The sequence below is a fragment of the Anolis carolinensis genome, chromosome 3, assembly GCF_035594765.1.
Source record: "Anolis carolinensis isolate JA03-04 chromosome 3, rAnoCar3.1.pri, whole genome shotgun sequence".
Taxonomy (NCBI): domain Eukaryota; kingdom Metazoa; phylum Chordata; class Lepidosauria; order Squamata; family Dactyloidae; genus Anolis; species Anolis carolinensis.
This window is the reverse complement of record NC_085843.1, coordinates 234056829-234077529: the sequence shown is the minus strand read 5'-3', so window position 1 is coordinate 234077529 and position 20701 is coordinate 234056829. Positions and strand designations below refer to the sequence as shown.

The window sequence follows — 20701 nt, the reverse complement described above, 5'->3', positions numbered from 1 at the left end:
ACATAATCTGAAAGTAATTTGATAAATAATAATTTGAATAGCATTGTATATTCTTTGTCCTGTGTATTTAATTTGTATTTTACAGACATATTAAATATGTTAGAACGTATGTCTGTAAAATACAAATTAAATACACAGTACAAAGAATATACAATGCTATTCAAACATTGCAAAACTTCTATAAACACACATACTAAAATGTAGTTCTATAACATTTATATAGAACTACATTTTATTATGTGTGTTTATAGAATTTTTGCAGTGTTTTTGCCTGTCCTGTGACCTGCCTCGAGCCACAAGGAGAGGCAGGTAAGAAATAAAATTATTATTATTACAGTAGGGTCTCGCTTATCCAACCTTTGCTTATCCAACGTTCTGGATTATCCAACACAGTTTGCCTCCCACCCGGATCCACAGCTGTTTCTCTAGGCAACAAGGAGTGAACTTTTTACGGATTTAATTTCCAACAATGTTGTTACTCTAAGTTCATTTTATGCAATTTTATCTTTATTAGTAGTCAATTTTTTTAGTAGCCAATGATTTTGTAGTCATTGTTTTCAATACATTGCGATGTTTTACTGCTAAATTTTTAAATACAGTAATTACTACATAACGTTACTGTGTATTGAACTGCTTTTTCTAGCCATTTCTTGTAGGACATGATGCTTTGGTGCTTAATTTGTAAAATCATGATGTAATTTGATGTTTAATATGCTTTTCCTTAATCCCTTCTTATCCAACATTTTTGCTTATCCAACATTCTGCTGGTCTGTTTATGTTGGATAAGCTAGACTCTACTGTATTATGTATTGAACCACCAGGAAGCAAAGCTGTGACTATCTCAGCCATCCATGTGAAAAATGTTAGATTTTGGAGTATCTTAGAATTCCAGATAAACACTCAACCTATATTGGGAAGTATTGGGTTCGAGTTGGCTACTTGATCATCTAATCCATGGTATGTTTATGAACATTAATTCCCCACCCAGGATTTTTTAAACTAGGGAAATCCAAAACAGAACAAAGCATATGCTTTGCCAAAATGACACCAGAGAGAAGAAAGAACAGCAGGAGAAAGAAAACAGTCAGCTGAAAAAGCTACAACAATAGAAATCTTGCTGGCTCTGCTTCGAGAGTAGCGTCTAGCTCTGGACTTTGGGAACAGGCCACAAGGCCCAACTTATGTTAGGCACAGACTTTCCATCTAGTTGTTAAGACTTTGTGAGCCAGCGAGGGTGAATGTCTGCTTTTCAAGATGGGGCTCCTAAGAGTTGAGCAGGAAAGGAAATTGTAATGGCTTTAGTCCTTTCAGCTCAGCATCAATGTGGCCTGACAAGATTAGAAGTCTCTCTTTCAACTCAGCTAATAAATACACAGGAAGCCTGCTGTGTTTTGTATGTTGTGAGTTCACAGATAGCCCAGGTGCTTCTGTCTTCGATCAGTACTAAGGATATGGCAGGTTTGGAGTGCCACAAACAGACATCTCCTAATCTTGCCCCTTTTAACTGACAGCCCAAATACATTTGTTTTTCTACACTGGCTCTGAGGACATGTGGGGATATCACCTACACAAGCAGTACAGTCTAAACTTAGGCTCCTGGGTGTGAAATCTATCCAGGCTGCTCTGCAGGGAGACACCGGGCAACGCCTCCTGAGTGAAGCAAACAACCAGGCCTGGGAGTTGGGGACGGGAGGGTAATTAATGCTTTAGGTGAGAAATGGCTGCATGCATGTAGCAACCCACCTAATGAGAATGGCTGTATGGTGTTGAAAGAAAATAGAGAGAAACAAGCCAGAGCAGAATACCATGGTTGGGATTTCAATGAAACAGTGAGTTAAAATGGAAAGTGTGGCTTTTCTGTGTCTCCCCAAATTTCTGAAAGACATGGATGACCAAGCAGAGGGATCTGCATCTAGTTAAATGGATGGATGGGTGGATGATGGCATTTTAACAGAACCAGATTCAAGCCAAGTTTAGAACATAGAAAATCCATTTGCAGGGAGAGAACAATGTGGCTAGGGATATCTGGATCACTGAGGACCTCGGCCTTGTCACAACCACCTGCTCAACTGGCATTATGTTAGCCAGAAAATACCTACTTCTGGTCAATTTAAGCAGGCCTTCTAGTTTATTAATTCAATACATTACCTTGTAGTGCAGCACTGATAGTTACGGTGCCCTTTATTTAAAAACTCCTTCACCACCAAGGGATTTAAATAAATGTACATAATTTAGCATTTGAAGATTCCAAGGGATAGGATTTGCCTGTCCTTTTCTGAAAGACACTGAGGCAGCTCAACTAATCTGGATCCTGAAGGTATCATGTGAAATATCATAGCACCTTTACCAGAAAGGTAAAGGTAAAGGTTTTCCCCTGACATTTGTGTCCGACTCTGGGGGTTGGTGGTCATCTCCATTTCGAAGCCGTTGTCTGTAGACACCTCCAAGGTCATGTAGCCGGCATGACTGCAAGGAGCACCCTTACCTTTCTGCGGAGCGATATCTATTGATCTACTCACATTTGTATGTTTTCGAATTGCTAGGTTGGCAGAAGCTATGGCTAATAATGGGAGCTCACCCCATCTCACCGATTCAAACCACCGACCTTCTGGTCAACAAGTTCTACACCTTAGCAGTTTGCAAATCCCTTCTGAGAATGGTTAGATGAGTGCCCCCCTTGCTATCCTTTCATACAGGCAAGTCTTTGAGGGATGAGTTTGAGGGAAAGGGCTTCCCTGGACTGTGCTGCTTTTTTATGGTTTATATTTAACTGATTTTAATTTTTTAACAGTTTTATTACATTTTTAATTTCCGTGTGATCAATTTTATGTGTTTTAACTTTTGGAAGCCTTCTTGAGTCCCACATTGGGAAAAAGATATGATAAATAAAGAAATAATATTATAATAATGATAATCCCTGTCTAATGTGAGTCCAGCTATTTCAGAACAATGGCACTGGGAGAGGAGGTACCAGGATTGAAGCAAGAGCTGAGATAGAGGATGAAGATGTGCAAGGGAGGCATGGGATCTGCTCCAATGGTGTAACCCCCGCAAGTGGCACAACAGTTGAGCAAGAGGAAGTCTGTGTTCATATGTATGCACATGTGGAATATCTCGCAAATATATGCATGGGTGATTTCAGGCAGTTGGAATGACAGTACTACAAACCACAGGCACAGAAGACTGTTTATTCACACTGGCCCCATTCAACATTTCTTTGTACAATCTGCACATAAAGCCCAGAGAGGGGGAATCAATGTTTTGAGGTATACTATAATTTGACAAACAACTATGATCTCTTACTAAGCCTGGTTTTATAACATTTTCATCCCTACCTGTTCTCCCTCTCTTTCTACAGGACATGCAACCCACCTGCTTGTCCTTTATGGATCCAGTACAGTCAGACAGTTTCCAAATCCTGCTTTCAGCCCACTTACTCGTTCCTCTCCACTTCCTGTCTCGCTTTTTCTGCCTCTCACAAAACAGTAATTATTGTTGGGAGCAACACACGAGCAATTGCAATCAGAGGCTGCATGAGCAAAGCAAATGTATGACTCAGTCCTGGAGTCCCTTGGTGGGGCCGGTTTCTGGTTATGGTAAGGGTGTATTTTGGAGTCACACCACTCATTGAAAAGGAAACATGTCAGTCAATCACATGGCATGGCACCAAATGAGTTTCTCCAAGGGAGTATTCACACGCTACATTTTGGGAGCCATCCCAATAGCTTCATGTGCATTCACGGGCAAATGTGATGTGTAAATTGGTAACATATGGATCTGAATCATCGAAAGACCTGTGAAATCCAAAAAGCCCAAACAGCCAAGGAATTTCATAGGCCTATCTGTAAATCAAACCCATGTGTTAGCAATTTTGCATATTATGTTTACCCATGCATGCAGAATGGATCTCAAAATGTCAAGAACGCACCGTCCCAAACAGACCGAGCCCCACAGAAACAAGACAAGGAGACACAAGCATCACTCGACCCATAACACAAATCCAGTCATCTCGAGGGTGGAGTACAAGACTGATTTTAACAGCATCGGACACATCAAGATAATGGCCCTTAAGATGACACAGGCATAATTAGAGATACACACATATCAGAAGTTATGCAGAAGATATCAGTGCTCAAGATCTAACCCTTCCCTTAGTTTCAGTGTCTCATCTGGTGTTCACACCTAATAAGGGAAAACTAGAGAATACCTTACTTTTGCTATCCAGAGAGAAAAGACAGCTCTGTAAGAGCTTTCCTGCCAACCTCTACACTTCAATATAATGAACACCACTGAGTATGTTTCTTAAAAGGCCACAGTTGCTTAATCCAGAACTCTGCAGCCAGAAGGCTTGTACTTAACGGGGCAGTTTCCAGATGGCATTCCGGGATAAGTTATACCAGGAATGCATTTATGCTGTTTCTTGACAATGCAGCTGAGCTCATTTTGCCTGTGCTTTCGAAATGCTAGCAATACATCGTCAGAAATGCCAGCCCAAATTTTCATAACCACTTAAGGATAAAGACCGCCACAAAGCTGTAACAGTTTCAGATTCCTAGGGCAGACAGGGGCCCATATCCCCTAACATCAGAATAAAGCATTTTTACTTGAAACTGTCAGTGCACCATGTTCAACAGGGCCTACTCCTGGGTAGGGATCGAAAATACAGAAGTCTAAACAAGAATCTGACATGTTACAAAAATATTTGGTGGGTGCTCATTCTGCAGCTCTCTTAGGTGCCATGAACATGGTCCTCGCGATAGCTGATTTACCGTCAATATTATGCATATCATTCCTTCTTTAATACCATTAGCAGACCGGGGTTTGGAAAGAAAACTATCCATTTCCACTCCTACAGCAAAGTGTTTGTACATGCGCACACTTGGAGCCAGTCACAAACATGTCTGGGCATGCCTATATAACATTAAAAAAAAAAGAGGGATGAATATTACTTTAAAATAACATATCTCACAAGCTTTATTTTTATTGATGCCACCTCTTTATTATACCCAGTATTAGGCTCAAAGAATACTATATCCTTTCCATAGCGTGTAGCAAAATCTTAAATAATTTACACAACATGAATTCATCAGCCCATCTAGCCTTGTATTGTCTATACAACTGGCAATAATAGCTCCTCAGAGATTTTAACACGCATGTAAAGTATCTGCTCTGTTACAGAGCTGAAGTCTTTCTTATTTCTTATAACTTGGTCATGGCAATCCTGACACACAGTAGTTAGCGTGCAAAGAGGCCTTGCAAACTGTGTGATGTGTTTGTTTGTTTTTTTGTAAAGCACTCATTCAAAGTAAATTCTGGAAGAGTAGATGGAAACACCTTAGTTGGCAGCACCAAGAAAATAAATAAAATATGCTTTCTGTATTGTGTCAGAAGCGACTTGAGAACATACTGCAAGTTGCTTCTGGTGTGAAAGAATTGGCTATCTACATAAAGGTTGCCCAGGAGGTGCCTGGATGTGTTATCTGGGAGGCTTTTCTCATGTCCCTGCAAGCTAAAGCTGACAAATGAGAGCTCACCCTGTCTCATAGATTTGAACCAGCAACCTTGAGGTCAGCAACCCAACCTTGAGGTCAGCATTTCAACTGGCACAAGGGTTTAACCCACTGCGCCACTGTGGCTCCAATAAAATATGCTGTGGCATTTTAATGCTAGACCGGCAATAGTCACCCAGAGGACCTTTTTGTCGGCTGTCCCAAGACTGTGGAATGACCTGCCAGAAGAACTTCAACAGCCAAATGAGCTGTCAGCATTCAAGATGGAACTGAAGATCTCTCTCTTCCGGCAGGCCTGCCCAATTTTAAACTATGCATTAAATTTACATTTTATTGATATGCATGATTTTAATGGATTTTAATTACTATGCCTTCTAATATATGTAGTTTAATGATGTTACGTTTTATCTATATATTTTAACTGTGTTATTATACCCCTTCCCGAGCCGCGAGAAAAGGAGAGTAATACATTTATTGTTGTTGCTGTTATTACCTTTACATAAGCATGCAGGGAGTGCAACAAGCACTATATAAAGCAGAGATTTCCATTTTACTTTTTGGACAATTCTTAAAATATCCCTCAGCTGGGGATTCTGGAAACTATCGCCCTTTAGGTAACATTTTTCAGGTTACATTGGTTGATTCAATGCCAAAGAAAAGCCACCAATACAGTGCTATAACATTTTTCAAAGTTCCAGCAAGTAACGCTATTGTCAAAATCCCCTTTACAAAAGGGTGAAACTCTTTGAGAGGACTAACTAGTAGATGCTACAAGCTCTCCTCAGTCTATTGTAGTTTTGTGCTTACTCCATTCCTAGAGACAGAAAATGCAAGATGGCATAAAACAAGAGGAGGCAGTGTGTTCTGCCAGTGGCGCCTAGTATCCGTGTGTCTGCAGGCCTCAGCAAAGTTGAGCCCGAGGTCTCACTGCATCTTTGGGAGGGAGCATCTCAGGTCAAGCCTGCTTTTGAGATCAAAAGAGCAAGCTTTGAGCTGTAGCCCATAGCCTTCTAAGAAAGGCTTGCCCCTGAGTGGATCCCTGAAATCAAGGTGAAAATACCATGTCAATGCAGGACTGTCTTCCTGGCAAATTCTCCCTTTTCTAGAGACCCTTCTTTAAAGGAAGGGATGTAATCTATCAATATGGCAGTTCAAACACAAGCAAGTTTGCATCACCTGGATTATTTGCCAGTTTGAGAAATAATCAACCCTGAGCAGCCTACTACAGAAAGTATTTCTTGGATTTTCTCATCACTTCTGCTGAACCATTTCCAAAAAAAGTCCTGCATCAGTACTTGCATACTGGTGCTGATACCACACACTGCTGACATGTTTATGGAGTTACAGCTGTTTCTGTTATTGATCCAACTAATGCAGATGCAGCATTGTGACAATGAGCTGATCTGTCTGGAGTGGGAACCAATGGTGCTCTCAACTGACCTGGACCAGGGGAGCATCTACACCAGGCATGGTCAAACTTTGGCCCTCCAGGTGCTTTGGACTTCAACTCCCATAATTACTAACAGCCTACCAGCTGATAGGAACTGTGGGAGTTGAAGTCGAAACACCTGGAGGGCTGAAGTTTGCCCATGCCTGATCTACACTTTGAACTGTCATGGCTCAATGCGATGTGATCATGCGATTTGTAGTTTGGCGAGACATCAGCACTCTTTGTCAGAGGAGGATAAAAATCTTGTGAATGACAGCTCCGTAGCACTGACCCAAAGCAGTTCAAGTGGAACCCAAGTGCATCAATTCTATAGTGTAGATGCACCTTTATAAGAGTTAGGCCAGGTCTTGTGCATAGAGCCTATCCAGAGAAGTCCAAGAGCAATTCCCTTGTCCTCATCCTGCAAAAGAGTTAGGGGCCTTTGAACTTGGAAATGGACAGCTCTCCTAGAGCCTAACTTTTCATAGAGTTGGAAGAGACCTTGTGGGCTATCCAATCCAACCCTCTGCCAAGAAGAAGGAAAATCGCATTCAAAGTACCCCTGACAGATGGCCATCCAGCCTCTGTTTAAAGGCCTCCAAAGAAAGAGCCTCCACCACAGTCTGGGGAAGAGTGTTGGATTTTATCTACAATCAGGATAAAGAACAACACTCTGAAAACAGGGGAATTCCAGGCATGAAACAATCAGGGCCTCCCAACAAAGGATTTCCCCAGGCAGGAATCAGCCAGGCTTTGAAGCTGTATAGTATTCAATGCTAATCAAAGTGACTAATTGCAACATTCACACCTGCCTCCGACAAGCAAGAGTTCTTTCTCCCACCCTGGACCTTCCACAGATATATAAACCTCACTTGCCTAGTCTCCAACAGACCTCAACAACCTCTGAGGATGCCTACCATAGATGTGGGCAAAACATCAAGCCTTCGACAACACCTTAATGATCATGCCTTCTAACCCTTCATCTAAGCCAGTTTAAGAGGTTCGTGTTTGCTTCAAAAAGGCAACAGCCCTGGTCAACATGCCATCATCACACACTGGGAGGGTATCCATTCTGAAGGATCGCGGATGTGTCTAATGAAGACGTCCAGACCCTATGATTTGTTAACTCACCCGAGTTTGGACGGAGCATCTGCTGGCCTCAAGGCAGTCCCTACCTAACCTAACCTAACCTGGTGTCAACGGGTAGGAGGTGGCGGCACAGGAATTTCCATTTCCAGCCCATCTGGTGAGACAGGCTGGGCTGCCTCTTACATAAGGCAGGTAGGTGACTTTGTAGGGCATCCCACATTGATTCCTAGCAAAGCTGTACCAGGGAGGACCAGGAGGAACTGGGATTTTCTGGAGGAGGGGAGATCTGCTGATGCTAAGCAGAGACATTGCCACACAGACCCTTTGCACTTCAGGGTGCAACTAACACAGTTTGATAGGTGTAGATCAGGCATGGGAAAACTTCAGCTTGTCAGGTGTTTTGGAGAGACCAAACTTGGCACACAGACCCCCCATTACCCACTTTACGTACTGGTGTGGATTGGGGGAGGATGGACCATGGATGATGGCATTTGCAGTACCTTAACTCAATTTCTGAGACCACTGCAACCCCACAAATCACAGACCTGGACCAAACTTGGCACACACAACCCCCATGATTCACCTCATGCCCTGGTGAACTTTGGAGGAGGATAGATCATGGACGATGGGATTTGCAGTATCTTCACCCGATTCAGGTCCTAAAGACCACTGCGACCCCCACAAATCACACACCTCGATCAAACTTGGCACACAGACACCCCATGACAAACTTTACGTCCTGGTCCAGTTTGGAGGAGGATGGGCCATGGACAATGGGATTTGCAGTACCTTCACTCCCTTCCTGAGATCACTGTGACCCACATCAATGACAGATCAAGACCAAACTTGGCACACAGACACCCCATGACAAACTTTACGTCCTGGTCCAGTTTGGAGGAGGATGGGCCATGGACAATGGGATTTGCAGTACCTTCACTCTTTTCCTGAGATCACTGTGACCCACATCAATGACGGATCAAGACCAAACTTGGCACACAGATGCCCCATGACCCACTCTACGTCCTGATGCAGTTTGGGGAAGGACGGACCATGGATGATGGTATTTGCAGGACCTTCACTCACTTCCAGAGACCACTGCAACCCACACCAATGACAGATCAAGACCAAACCTGGCACACAGAGCCCCCATGACCCACTTTAAGTCCTGGTGCAGTTTGGGGAAGGACGGACCATGGATGATGGGATTTGCAGGACCTTCACTCACTTCCAGAGACCAATGCGACTCCTATGCATGGCGGACCTGGACCAAACTTGGCACACAGGACCCCCATGGTGCACTTCACATCCTGATGCGCTTTGGGGGAGCACAAATGATGGGATACATAGTACTTTCACCTGCTTTTGAGACATCCAATACGACCCTCACGAATGACAGGCCTTGACCAAATTTGGCACACAGACACCCCCCCTCCCAATTACCCTCTTTACATCCTGATGTGGCTTCGGGGAGGATGGATCACGGGTGATGGGATCTGCAGTACCTTTGTCCATGCCTGATTTACTTACACATGAACAAGTTGGTGCCTGTGCTTCAAAAAAGTCAGTTTGAATCCCCATGGGGGTGCAAACTTCAGCCCTCAAGGTGTTTTGGACTTCCAACTCCCACCAGGACCTTCTCCTTAAAGGGCCAAGTGCACCAGACATGGGCAAACTTCGGCCCTCCGGGGGTTTCGGGCTTCAACTCCCACAATTCCTAACAGCCGGAGGGCCGAAGTTTGCCCATGCCTGGTGTAGATACACTCAGAGTGAGTTTGGACCTCTAAATTCCCACCTGTCCTGGAAGGCAGGGGAAGGAGACCCGGTTTCCCAGCTTTGGCCGAGGTCTGTGCCGGGAGGGCCCGCCCTGGAGCCTTTCCTGCCCAGGTGCTTAACCTGGGAACTCACCTGCCCGCTTGCGAGGGTGCCCCGGGGCGGGGGGCCGCTCTCTGCGTTGCCTGCCCACGCAGCTGCCCATGGCGCGCCCTCCCCGCGACCCGCGACGCCTGAGCCCGGTGCGGGGGCTCTCCCGATCCTCATGGGGCCGGATCCCCAACCCGCCCTCCGGAACAGCAGGCAAACTTTGCCGGGCGCGGCTCCTTGCCCCTCCGTCTCTGCTCCCGCTGTTCCTTCCTCCTCCTCCTCCTCTTCCTGGAGTCCGGCGAAGGGCGGTCTGCGCCCGTGCAGCCCAGGCAGGCCCCGAGGCTCAGCTGCGGCCGCCACTCCGCCGGGAACTGAGCCCAGGAGGATCTCCCGGCCCTGGGGACCCTGCCAGCTCCGCCCGCTCCGCCTCCTCCTCGCACTCCCTCCCTCCTCCGCCTCCAGGTGAGCACGTGACCCGGGCCTCGCTCCGCCCACACCCAGGAAGAGGCGGCGCCCTGTTGCGGTCTAGCACCCCTTCCAACAGCCTGGGCTCCGTGCTATGGAATCATGGGAGATGTAGTTCCGTCCGGTCTTTCTCCGCCCAAGCGTGATTGCGCCGCACTAAATTGCAAGCCATCTCCCTTATGATACCGTTTCATTGAGTGGTGTCTTGTTACGATATGTAAGAAACCAGATCATGCTGTGCACTGCAAAATAAGATGCATGAAGCGATTGGATGATCCACGTTTGGAAAACTGTTAAGCCTGGGAGTTTTTGAGACTGTTGCAAAGTGTGTTAAAGCACTGAGCTGCTGAACCTGCAGACCGAAAAGTCGCAGGTTCAAATCCCGGGAGCGGAGTGAGCGCCCGCTGTTAGCTCCAGCTTCTGCCAACCTACGTAGCAGTTAGAAAATATGCCAATGTGAGTAGATCAATAGGTACCGCTCCGGCGGGAAGGTAACGGTGCTCCATGCAGTCATGCCGGCCACATGACCTTGGAGGTGTCTATGGACAACGCCGGCTCTTCGGCTTAGAAATGGAGATAATAATAATAATAATAATTTTATTTTTATACCCCGCCCCATCTCCCCGGAGGGACTCGGAGCGGCTTTACATGGGGTTGATGAGCACCAACCCTCAGAGTTAACGTCAAGGGAAACCTTTACCTTTACCTTTTTTGAGCTAAGCAGGTGCAGAGGCAATGTATGGTCGAAAGCTTTCGTGGCCGGAATCACTGGGTTGCTGTGGGTCTTTCGGGCTGTATGGCCATGTTCCTTAAGCTTTCTCTCCTGACGTTTCGCCCACATCTATGGCAGGAATGTATTTCTTTATTTATTAGTGTTGGTGTTGTTCAGTCGCTTCCGACTCTTCGTGACCTCATCGACCAGCCCACGTCAGAGTTTCCTGTCGGCCATCGCCACCCCCAGCTCCTTCAAGGTCAAGCCAGTCACTGCAAGGATACCATCCATCCATCTACAGTATTTATATTCCGCACTTCTCACCCCAAAGGGGACTCAGGGCAGATCACAATGCATGGCAAACATTCAATGCCATTAGATACATGACATATAGACAGACAACAGAGGCAATTTAACATTTTCCAGCTCCAGATAGAATAAATGTAGTGAGATTTTAAAAGTGATGCAGATCCAAGCTCTGTTTCAAATGGGAATACGACTCAGGGTTATATGGCTGTGTGGAAGGGTTCTTCCTTCAGTTTCCAAATTTCTAGCATAACAGAGTGTAATATTCAAAATGGTTCACAGCTTCTGTCTGCTGTTTGCATTCTCTTCGGAACTTTGTCTGATCCTTTTCTTCGGATACCTAAACTATTTCTAAATACTCAACATAAGTTTTAAATTACTGCAATGCTGGGAACTTGAGAGCTGAGTGAAAATTTCATGGCAAGGGATAAGAGATTTTTTATTACGGGTCAGTGCCTTCATTTTGTCATGATTTGCAAAGGCACTGTGCTGTGTGTGTGTTAACTGGAAAATGAAATGCATGAAGTCGATTGGCTCAGCCTGCAAAAGACCTGGGGATTTATTTGATACTGTTTCTGTTCTGCTGCTGCAGAACCAGTTTGGACAAGTTTTTTTCAATGCTGACTGTGTACTGGTAAAGAAAGTAGTGTACTCAGAGAGGCCTTGCTATTTTGAGGCCTGTTTCCTGCTGAGAAAAGAGGGTGAAGAACCAGGACTATGTTCTTCTCTGAGGCAGATTTGTGGACCAAGAAAGGACTGTTTATGATTGTGGACCTCTGTAAGTTATCAGAGGGACCATTGTAAATACAACTGTTTTTGATCTCTTGGAATCAGTAAAGTTCTTGTATTTTTGTTCTGCAAACCTGAGTGGCATGTGTTCTGCAGGTGACTCTGGATCATGGGCACGCGTAAGGGCTTCAATTTATCATCATCAATCCATAATACATTTGTACCCCATAGTAACTGCACACTGGAGGAAGGAGGCAAATATGCACAAACAGTTGTTAAAAATGGACTGCTTGGGTATACCGAGGCTCCTTCCACACAGCTGTATAAAATCCACATTGAACCATATTTTATGGCAGCATGGACTTAGATAATCCAGTTCAAAGCAGATATTGTGGATTATCTGCTTGGAAGGCACTGAACAGACGGCAACACGAGATGCAGAGCCAGTCTTAAGAAATGGGGCTATAAAGTGGAGTCTACGACATGCAGGGCCGGCCGGAGATATTTTTTGATGTGAAGCGGGGGTGCTGAAAAGCGCCCCCGCCACCGGCGCCATGGCCCCGCCCAGCGTGCCCTGGCCCCGCCTCCCACGCTGCGTGGGAGGCGGGGCCAGGGCGAATAGTGAGGGGGGCGGGGCCAGAGTTGGCCCCGCCCCTGCCCAGCGTGCCCTGGCCCCGCCTCCCACGCTGCGTGGGAGGCGGGGCCAGGGCGAATAGTGAGGGGGGCGGGGCCAGAGTTGGCCCCGCCTCCCACACTACCCCCGCTCGCCCGTCTGGCCTTTTGTAGCAGGCCAGACTTCAGCGGAGGTTCCTCCAGGCCGCAATCGCGGCCTGGAGAAACCTCCGCTGAAGTCTGGCCTGCTAGAAATGGCCAGACGGGCGAGCGGGGGTAGCGTGGGAGGCGGGGCCAGCTCTGACGCCGCTCCCCCCCCCCCGCCCAGCGTGCCTTGGCCCTGCCTCCCACGCAACGTGGGAGGCGGGGCCAGGGCACGCTGGGCGGGGGGGCGGGGCCAGAGTTGGCCCCGCCTCCCACGCTACCCCCGCTCGCCCGTCTGGCCTTTTGTAGCAGGCCAGACTTCAGCGGAGGTTCCTCCAGGCCGCAATCGCGGCCTGGAGAAACCTCCGCTGAAGTCTGGCCTGCTAGAAATGGCCAGACGGGCGAGCGGGGGTAGCGTGGGAGGCGGGGCCAGCTCTGAGGCCGCTCCCCCCCCGCCCAGCATGCCTTGGCCCCGCCTCCCACGCTACTCCCGCTCGCCCGTCTGGCCTTTTGTAGCAGGCCAGACTGCAGCGGAGGTCCCTGCAGGCCGCGATTGCGGCCTGCAGGGACCTCCGCTGCAGTCTGGCCAGCTAGGAAAGGCCAGACGGGCCAGGGCGCACTGGGCGGGAGGCGGGGCACCGTCAGGGCGGTGCCCCGCCTCCCGCCCAGCCTGACGGCGCCCCCCCGGGCCTGCGCCCGAGGCGGCGGCGTCAGGGGCCTCAATAGTGGGGCCGGCCCTGACGACATGCGAGTGTGGAGAAGAGCAAACCACAGACCACTTACTACAATGCAGCCTGAGCCCTGCCATATGCACAATAGAGGACCTTCTCACAGCGACACCAGAGGCACTCCAAGTGGCCAGCTTCTGGTCAAAGGAAATCTAGTATAACACCAAGTTTTTAACTTTGTGCTTTTAAATACATTATAACTGCATCCTCAATTTGCTTGAAATTCTGGGTTATATATATTGCTATGTGGAAGGGCCCCAAGACAGCCTTATGGTCCATTGAGCTCAGTTCCAACTAGTTTCAGGCAAGGTATTTGCTAGTCATGCCCTGGGATGCCAGAGACTAATTGGGGAGTTTCATCTTTGAAAGTTTGTTTTCTGCCACAGAGCTCTCTGGCCTTCTCACAGCTTTCTGAATCAGTACAAGAAAATGGAAAACATAACCTTGCTTCTTGTTTAGAATGTTATAATATGCCAAGGACATTTTATCTGCCCATATTTGTTACCATTCCTTTCCCTATTTCCACAGACTCTGTTGTCTGATGCCATTGCTTCTCCCAGTACTCCCCATCATTTACTGTCTCTCCCGCTGCTGAGATCATAACCTTCTGTTGTCAACTGTACATTTTTTACTCAATGGTTTTCAGTTTCTAGTTCTCCAGATTGTGGGGTTTCGGCTGCTCGAATTCCTGAGCATTAGGCTACAACTTTTATGTGTTGAAGTCTAAAACAATTGGAGGACCAAAGGTTTCAATTAGAACCTTTGCTCTGGAGGCTCACCTACACTTAATTAATAAATAATCTGATGGCTATAGCCTATGGAGGAAAAGCGTTTAAATAAAATTCTGAGATCTACCAGCTAGAAGCAGGTGCAAAATAGTGGCTGGAGTGGAGATTTGAGATACTAATGCTGGCTAAGGAAGCGGAGCTAATCATCAATTATAGTTCATGATGCATAGACTCGGATAATCTGTGTATATAAATCTATATCTGAGTGATTCCAGATCAGTAATTCTAACACAGTGCTAAAATTGCCTAGCAGAGCTTCACTAAGATGTGGCCATAAATAATAAATTAACTATCAACAGAGCTTTTTAAAAAACTTAGTCAAATAATTACTTTACAGGAAATGAACAGTGAGGCTGGGAGATAAGTGACTGACATGAAGCCATGAAAGGGAATTTATTTAATTTTTACTTGCTATTATTAAACTGCTGGAAGTGAAAAACCCTTTCCTTTATACTACCAATCTCCAGCAGTCTGTCAGTATATACCTATATTTCATATATCCAAAGTACATGTCTAAATATCTCAAAATAAAATATTCTCATCTAGGGTTTTGGCAGGTTGTACAATGCAGAACAAGCCCTGCATCTCGGTGTGTCAACTTTGTGCCGAGACACAAAACGGAGGATAATAGCAAACCCTATTGAAATGAAGGACTTCTGTCCAAGAATATGATTGAGGCCCCTTCTACACTGCTATATAAAATCCAGATTATCTGATTTGAACTGGATTATATGACAGTGTAGACTCATAACCCAGTATATGGCAGAGTAGAAGGAGCCAGAGCAGGCATGGGCAAACTTCAGCCCTCCAGGTGTTTTGAAATTCTACTTACAGCCTGGAGTTGTGGGAGTTCAAAACACCTGGAGGGCCAAAATTTGCCCATGCCTGGGCCAGGGTCACATTGGAGGGCTTAGAAAATCAGAGGACCTATTTGTCAGACATGGATACATGAAACCTGTGGATACAAGTCTCATACTGTACTGTTCTCTAATGGGAAGGCTACAGTTGGTTATAATGAGTTTCTAATTACAATGTTGGATGTTATCGCAAAAGCTTTGTAAATTCAAAATAAATATTGTTCTGACCATTTGACATAATGGTTAGATTTTTTTCGTGTCAGGAGCGACTTGAGAATCCGCATGGTGCTTCTGGTGTGAGAGAATTGGCCGCAGATGTTTTCCCATCCTGTGGGAGGCTTCTCTCATGTCCCCGCATGGAAAGCTGAAGCTGACAGACGGGAGTTCCCCCCGCTCCCCCAATTCGAACCACTGACATTTCGATCAGCAGCCCTGTGGGCACAAGGGTTTAACTCATTGTGCCACTTGGGGCTCCAGTGGTTAGATCAAACCCTCTGTAATAGTCTCTCTCACACATACAAGTCCCAGTGACCTGACCCTTTAAAGGTATCAATAACTTTGTGGGATTTAGGCATAATACTAAGGGATCTTCTACACTACCATATAATCCAGAATATCAAAGCAGATAATCCATATTATCTGCTTTGAACTGGATTATTTATCTCTACAATGCCAGATAATCCGGTTCAAAGCAGATATTCTTGATTACATCAGAGTGATGTACGCAAATAAATAAATAAATATTTGAACAAAATATTTAAAAATTTAAAACAACAACAACAAAAAGGAACAAAAGTCAATCACCCTTGCCTTCTGTTTTTTTCTTTGTCACATTCCCAATTGAAACAAAGCTTAGATCTGCATCACTTTTAATATCTCATTACGTTTATCCTAGGGCCCTTCCACACAGACATATAACCCAGAATATCAAGGCAGATAATTGAGAATATCTGCTTTGTGTGATTTTCTGCCTTGATATTCTGGGAGCCCTTCCACACATCCATATAATCCAGAATACGGTAAAGTGTCTGACTCTAGGGGTTGGTGCTCATCTCCATTTCTAAGCCAAGAGTCGACGTTGTGCGTAGACCCCTCCAAGGCCGGCATGACTGCATGGAGCGCTGCTACCTTACCGCTGGAATGGTACTATTGATCTACTCACATTTGCATATTTTCAAACTGCTAGGTTCGAAAACTGCTAGGTTGGCAGAAGCTGGGCCTAACAGTGGGAGCTCATCCTGCTCCCTGGATTTGGTCAGCAAGTTCAGCAGCTCAGCGGTTTAACCCGTTGTGACACTGGGGGCTCGCCATAATCCAGAATATCATCAGAATAACCCACAATTTCAGCCTTGAACTAGGTTATCTGGGTCCACACTGCCAGATATTCCAGTTCAAAGCAGATAATGTGGGATTTTATTCAGCTGTGTGGAAGAGCTCTAGATTAAGCCGTACTTTGAACGAGTCCTGAACTCTATTTATTCTCTCAACAATAACATCCAGAGTACCCTAAAAATCATTAAGGATTTTTTTTGTTTTGCTGTTTATGACTACGGTAGGGAAAGTTCTATTTCTGTAGCAATCCAAACTCACTGGTTGTTTGGGTTTTTTATACAAGTGCTAAGAAAACCCCATGACAATCTGGCCTTAAGGTCATCATATGTCAGAAGTAACTTTTAGGCACACAGCAACAAAGTATGTTAGTGTTGTCTTATTAGGTCTGGGCAAACTTCGGCCCTCCAGGGGTTTTGGACTTCAACTCCCACAATTCCTAACAGGCTGTTAGGAATTGTGGGAGTTGAAATCCAAAACCCCTGGAGGACCGAAGTTTGCCCAGACTTGGTGTAATGTGTGCAGTTTTAGTCAATGGGACCAGGCAGCCTGCTTGGAGCTTGGCCCTGTGAGACTGTCCCATGTGACAGGCAGGCAGAGGGGACGCGCATGCGCCGTCACGGCCTCTCGCCCTGCGGTCTCTCGGCCTAATCATGGCGGCCGGCGGGGCGGGTGGGGATCTGGAGGCGCCTGCTTCCCCGTTGCTGGGCTGGGAGCGGGAAAATGCGGCCCGCGAGGCGGCGGAAGGTAGGGCTGGCGTGGAAACAGGGCGGAAGTGAGGGTTGCCTTAGGCCTTTTTGGGCGGGCGGGCGGGATGAGATGCTTGAAAGGGGGAGAGGATCTACTACACCAGGCATGGGCAAACTTGGGCCCTCCTGGTGTTTTGGACTTCAACTCCCACAATTCCTAACAGCCTCAGGCCCTCAGGGCCTGAGGCTGTTAGGAATTGTGAGAGTTGAAGTCCAAAACACCAGGAGGGCCCAAGTTTGCCCATGCCTGTACTACACTGTTGAGTGAATGCAGCTTGGCACCACTTCAACCTCCATGGCTTAATGTTATTGAATTTATGGGAATTATAGTTTTATAAGGACTTGAGACTTCTCTGCCCAAAGGTGTTAGTTCGCCCACCAAACTATAACTCCCATGATTCCATAGCATTGAGACATGGCTGTTCAAAGTGGTGTCAAACTTAATTGACTCTACAATGTAGCTGCACGCATTAGATCAAAGAGTACAATAGCTGAAGAAATAATTAAAATTTACTGGGTTGATGTGAGTTTTCTGGGCAGTATGGCCATGTTCCAGAAGCATTCTTTCCTGACATCTATGGCAGGCAGCCTCAGAAGTTGTGAGGTCTGTTGGAAACTAGGCAAGTGGTGGTTTTGAATCTCTGGAATGTTCAGGGTGGGAGAAATAACTCTTGTCTGCTTGAGGCAAGTGTGAATGTTGCAATTGGTCACCTTGATTAGCATTGAACAGCCTTGCAGCTTCAAGGCCTGGCTAATTCCTGCATGAGGGAATGCTTTGTTGGGAGGTGTTAGCTGGCCATGATTAAAAGTTATTGTTTTAAATTACAAGTGCCCTTCTTGATTTTAAGAGGCATTTTAAGCGGTTTCCAAGAAAGTCAGTGATGGAGGCAAGACATCTATGGGACAAGGCCGTCGTTACCATTATTATTTATTTATTTTCATCCTGCTTTTCTCCCATTGGTGGGATTCAAAGCGGTGTACAATGGTTAAAAAACAGATTACATAACATACGCATTCAAATAATAACATCACAATCAAATAACAAATTGCACTCTACATAAACCATATATAATAGATCAATAAATTACGACATACCTTTGTTATTGATTAGGGCAAAGTAAAGGCCCTTCCACACAGGCCCTATATCCCGTGATCTGATCCCAGGTTTTCGGCTCTGCCAGTCCACACTACCAGGTAATCTGGGATAAACAGAAAACCTGGGGTCAGATCCTGGGATATAGGGCCTGTCTGGAAGGGCCCTTACCTGTTAATTCCTCTGGGTGTGTTCCAGGAATGGTAATGAGCAGGAATGGCTATATGAGGAGGCTAAAGAAAAAGCAACTTATGTATTGCAACAGTGAGTGCCTCGTCTACAGTGTAGAAACAGTGCAGTTTGGTGCCACTTGAACGGTCATAGCTAATCTTACAAGCTCTTCAGCCTTCTCTTCCAAAGAGTGCTGGTGTCTCACCAAACTACAGATCCCAGGATTCCAAAGCATTGAGCCATGGCAATTAAGTGGTGTCAAACTGCATTAAATGTACAGTGTAGGTGCACCCAGTATCTGATTCAGAAGGATCACACCTCATAATAACACAATGCCATGTTTCGTTTCTCTGTCTGATTACTTCCCCTTTCCTCTTTTGTTCATTAAACTGTTTTATTTGCTCCTAATTCTCTTAAATTCATGGAAACACACATGTTGTCCCAGCCCCCTTCCACACAGCTGAATAAAATCCCACATCTGATTTGAACTGGCATATATGACAGTATGGACTCAGATCACCCAGTTCAAAGCAGATATTGTGGTATTTTCTGCCTTGATATTCTGGGATATAGGGCTGTGTGGAGAGGTCCCCACTCTGTGAGTACCAAAAAAGGAGTTAAAAGAGAACACTAATCTATATCTAAGGGTCCTTCCAGACAGCCATATAACCCAGCATATCAAGGCAGAAAATCCCACAATATCTGCTTTGAACTGGGATATCTGAGTCCACACGGTCATATATTCCAATTCAAATGAGATATTGTGGGATATTATTCAGCTGTGTGGAAGGGGCCTAAATGTTTTGGAGGTGATGTCTCCCACATCCACATGTATGTTCCTCTGCTCCTGAAAGCTCTCCTATTCTTTATTAAAAGATTTCCCGTTTATATCTTAATTCAGGGCCCTTCCACACAGCCCTGTATCCCAGAATATCAAGGCATAAAATCCCACAATATCTGCTTTGAACTGGGTTATCTGAGTCCACACTGCCATCTATCCCAGTTCAGAACAGATAATGTGGGATTTTATTCAGCTGTGTGGAAGGAACCTCAGACAATGTTTGTGGTGTATTCATGAAGTCATGAAGATGGACAACTTTGGCATATAGTCAATCCATATGGAGACAGGATTTGCCTTGCTTTTTTTCCTTGATAGAGGACCAGTTGTGCCATTTGTTCTACTGAGAGTTCAGTTCGCAGTACATAAATATTTGACAGATGTGATGAATTTAATCTTGTCATATTCTCTATCCCAGCAGATGTAACTACAGTCAGACCTCCACATTCGCAGAGATTAGGAACATAAGACCTCTGCAAATGTGAAAAACCACAAATGAAAAAAATTGCTGTTTTTTTAACCTGAGAGAACACTTTTCTTGGTATCTTTAGGTTTTCCAGCATGACCCTATAGGGTCAACTTCCACTTTAGGCAAACTATAAAATGATACTGGAGGAGCTAGATATTCATAGATAAATGTTCTCACTAGAAATCTCACTTCAGAATCTCCAGGTTGATCAACTTCTGGCAGAAGCTGACTATGGAGACATATAAGAGTACCTAGAGATAACATTTTAATCATATCAGTGAATAATCAAATGTGCTGAGCCAACTGTATAACATTATATTGAATTTGGATCCAAAGGGCATTTACAAAAGGGCAGGACAGCTCTTCCAAACTGAGAGTGGGTACATAGGCAAGCAGTTTGATAGGAAAGCAGGAACAAGCACATGGAGGCATCAACTAATTAAAAACTCTGTAAAGTCTTTGTGTCATAAATATGTTACTAAAAAGCCAGACTTGAAATAAAAATCTAAGATATGGAGTGTGTAATGGAAAAAGGAGAGGACCCAAAGCTGATCCTTGTAGCACCCATAAAGTTACAAGAACGGCTTTCTCTCATAAGTTCTTGAAATGAAACAGAGGAGGACTGATAAGACAAATGATTTAAACCAGGACAAAGCACTCCCCACTATTTCTAATGATGTCAACCATAAAGTTAAGTTTGATAGTCCAAAGTGTCAGAGCCTGTAAAAAGATCCAATATGATCAGCACAGATGTTTGACACTGAGCTGTTAGAATATCATATGTCAAGGCCATTTCAGTGGTGTGACTTATATGAAACCCTGA

General features: G+C 45.4%; 2 protein-coding genes across 2 annotated transcripts in view; one reads left to right on the top strand and one right to left on the bottom strand.

The window, feature by feature from the left end:
• ubtd1 (ubiquitin domain containing 1) overlaps positions 1 to 10303 on the bottom strand; it is a 32267-nt gene extending 21964 nt beyond the window's left edge. The window contains exon 1 of the mRNA XM_062976351.1: positions 9934 to 10303. Coding sequence (XP_062832421.1) covers positions 9934 to 10003 — 70 coding nt within the window. The 5' untranslated portion in view covers positions 10004 to 10303. The remainder of the gene's footprint in view (positions 1 to 9933) is intronic.
• Positions 10304 to 17150: 6847 nt separating this feature from the next.
• Positions 17151 to 20701, top strand: part of mms19 (MMS19 homolog, cytosolic iron-sulfur assembly component) — a 48370-nt gene continuing 44819 nt past the window's right edge. Inside the window, exon 1 of the mRNA XM_062976353.1 lies at positions 17151 to 17305. Within this exon, the coding sequence (XP_062832423.1) occupies positions 17212 to 17305 (94 nt within the window). The 5' untranslated portion in view covers positions 17151 to 17211. The remainder of the gene's footprint in view (positions 17306 to 20701) is intronic.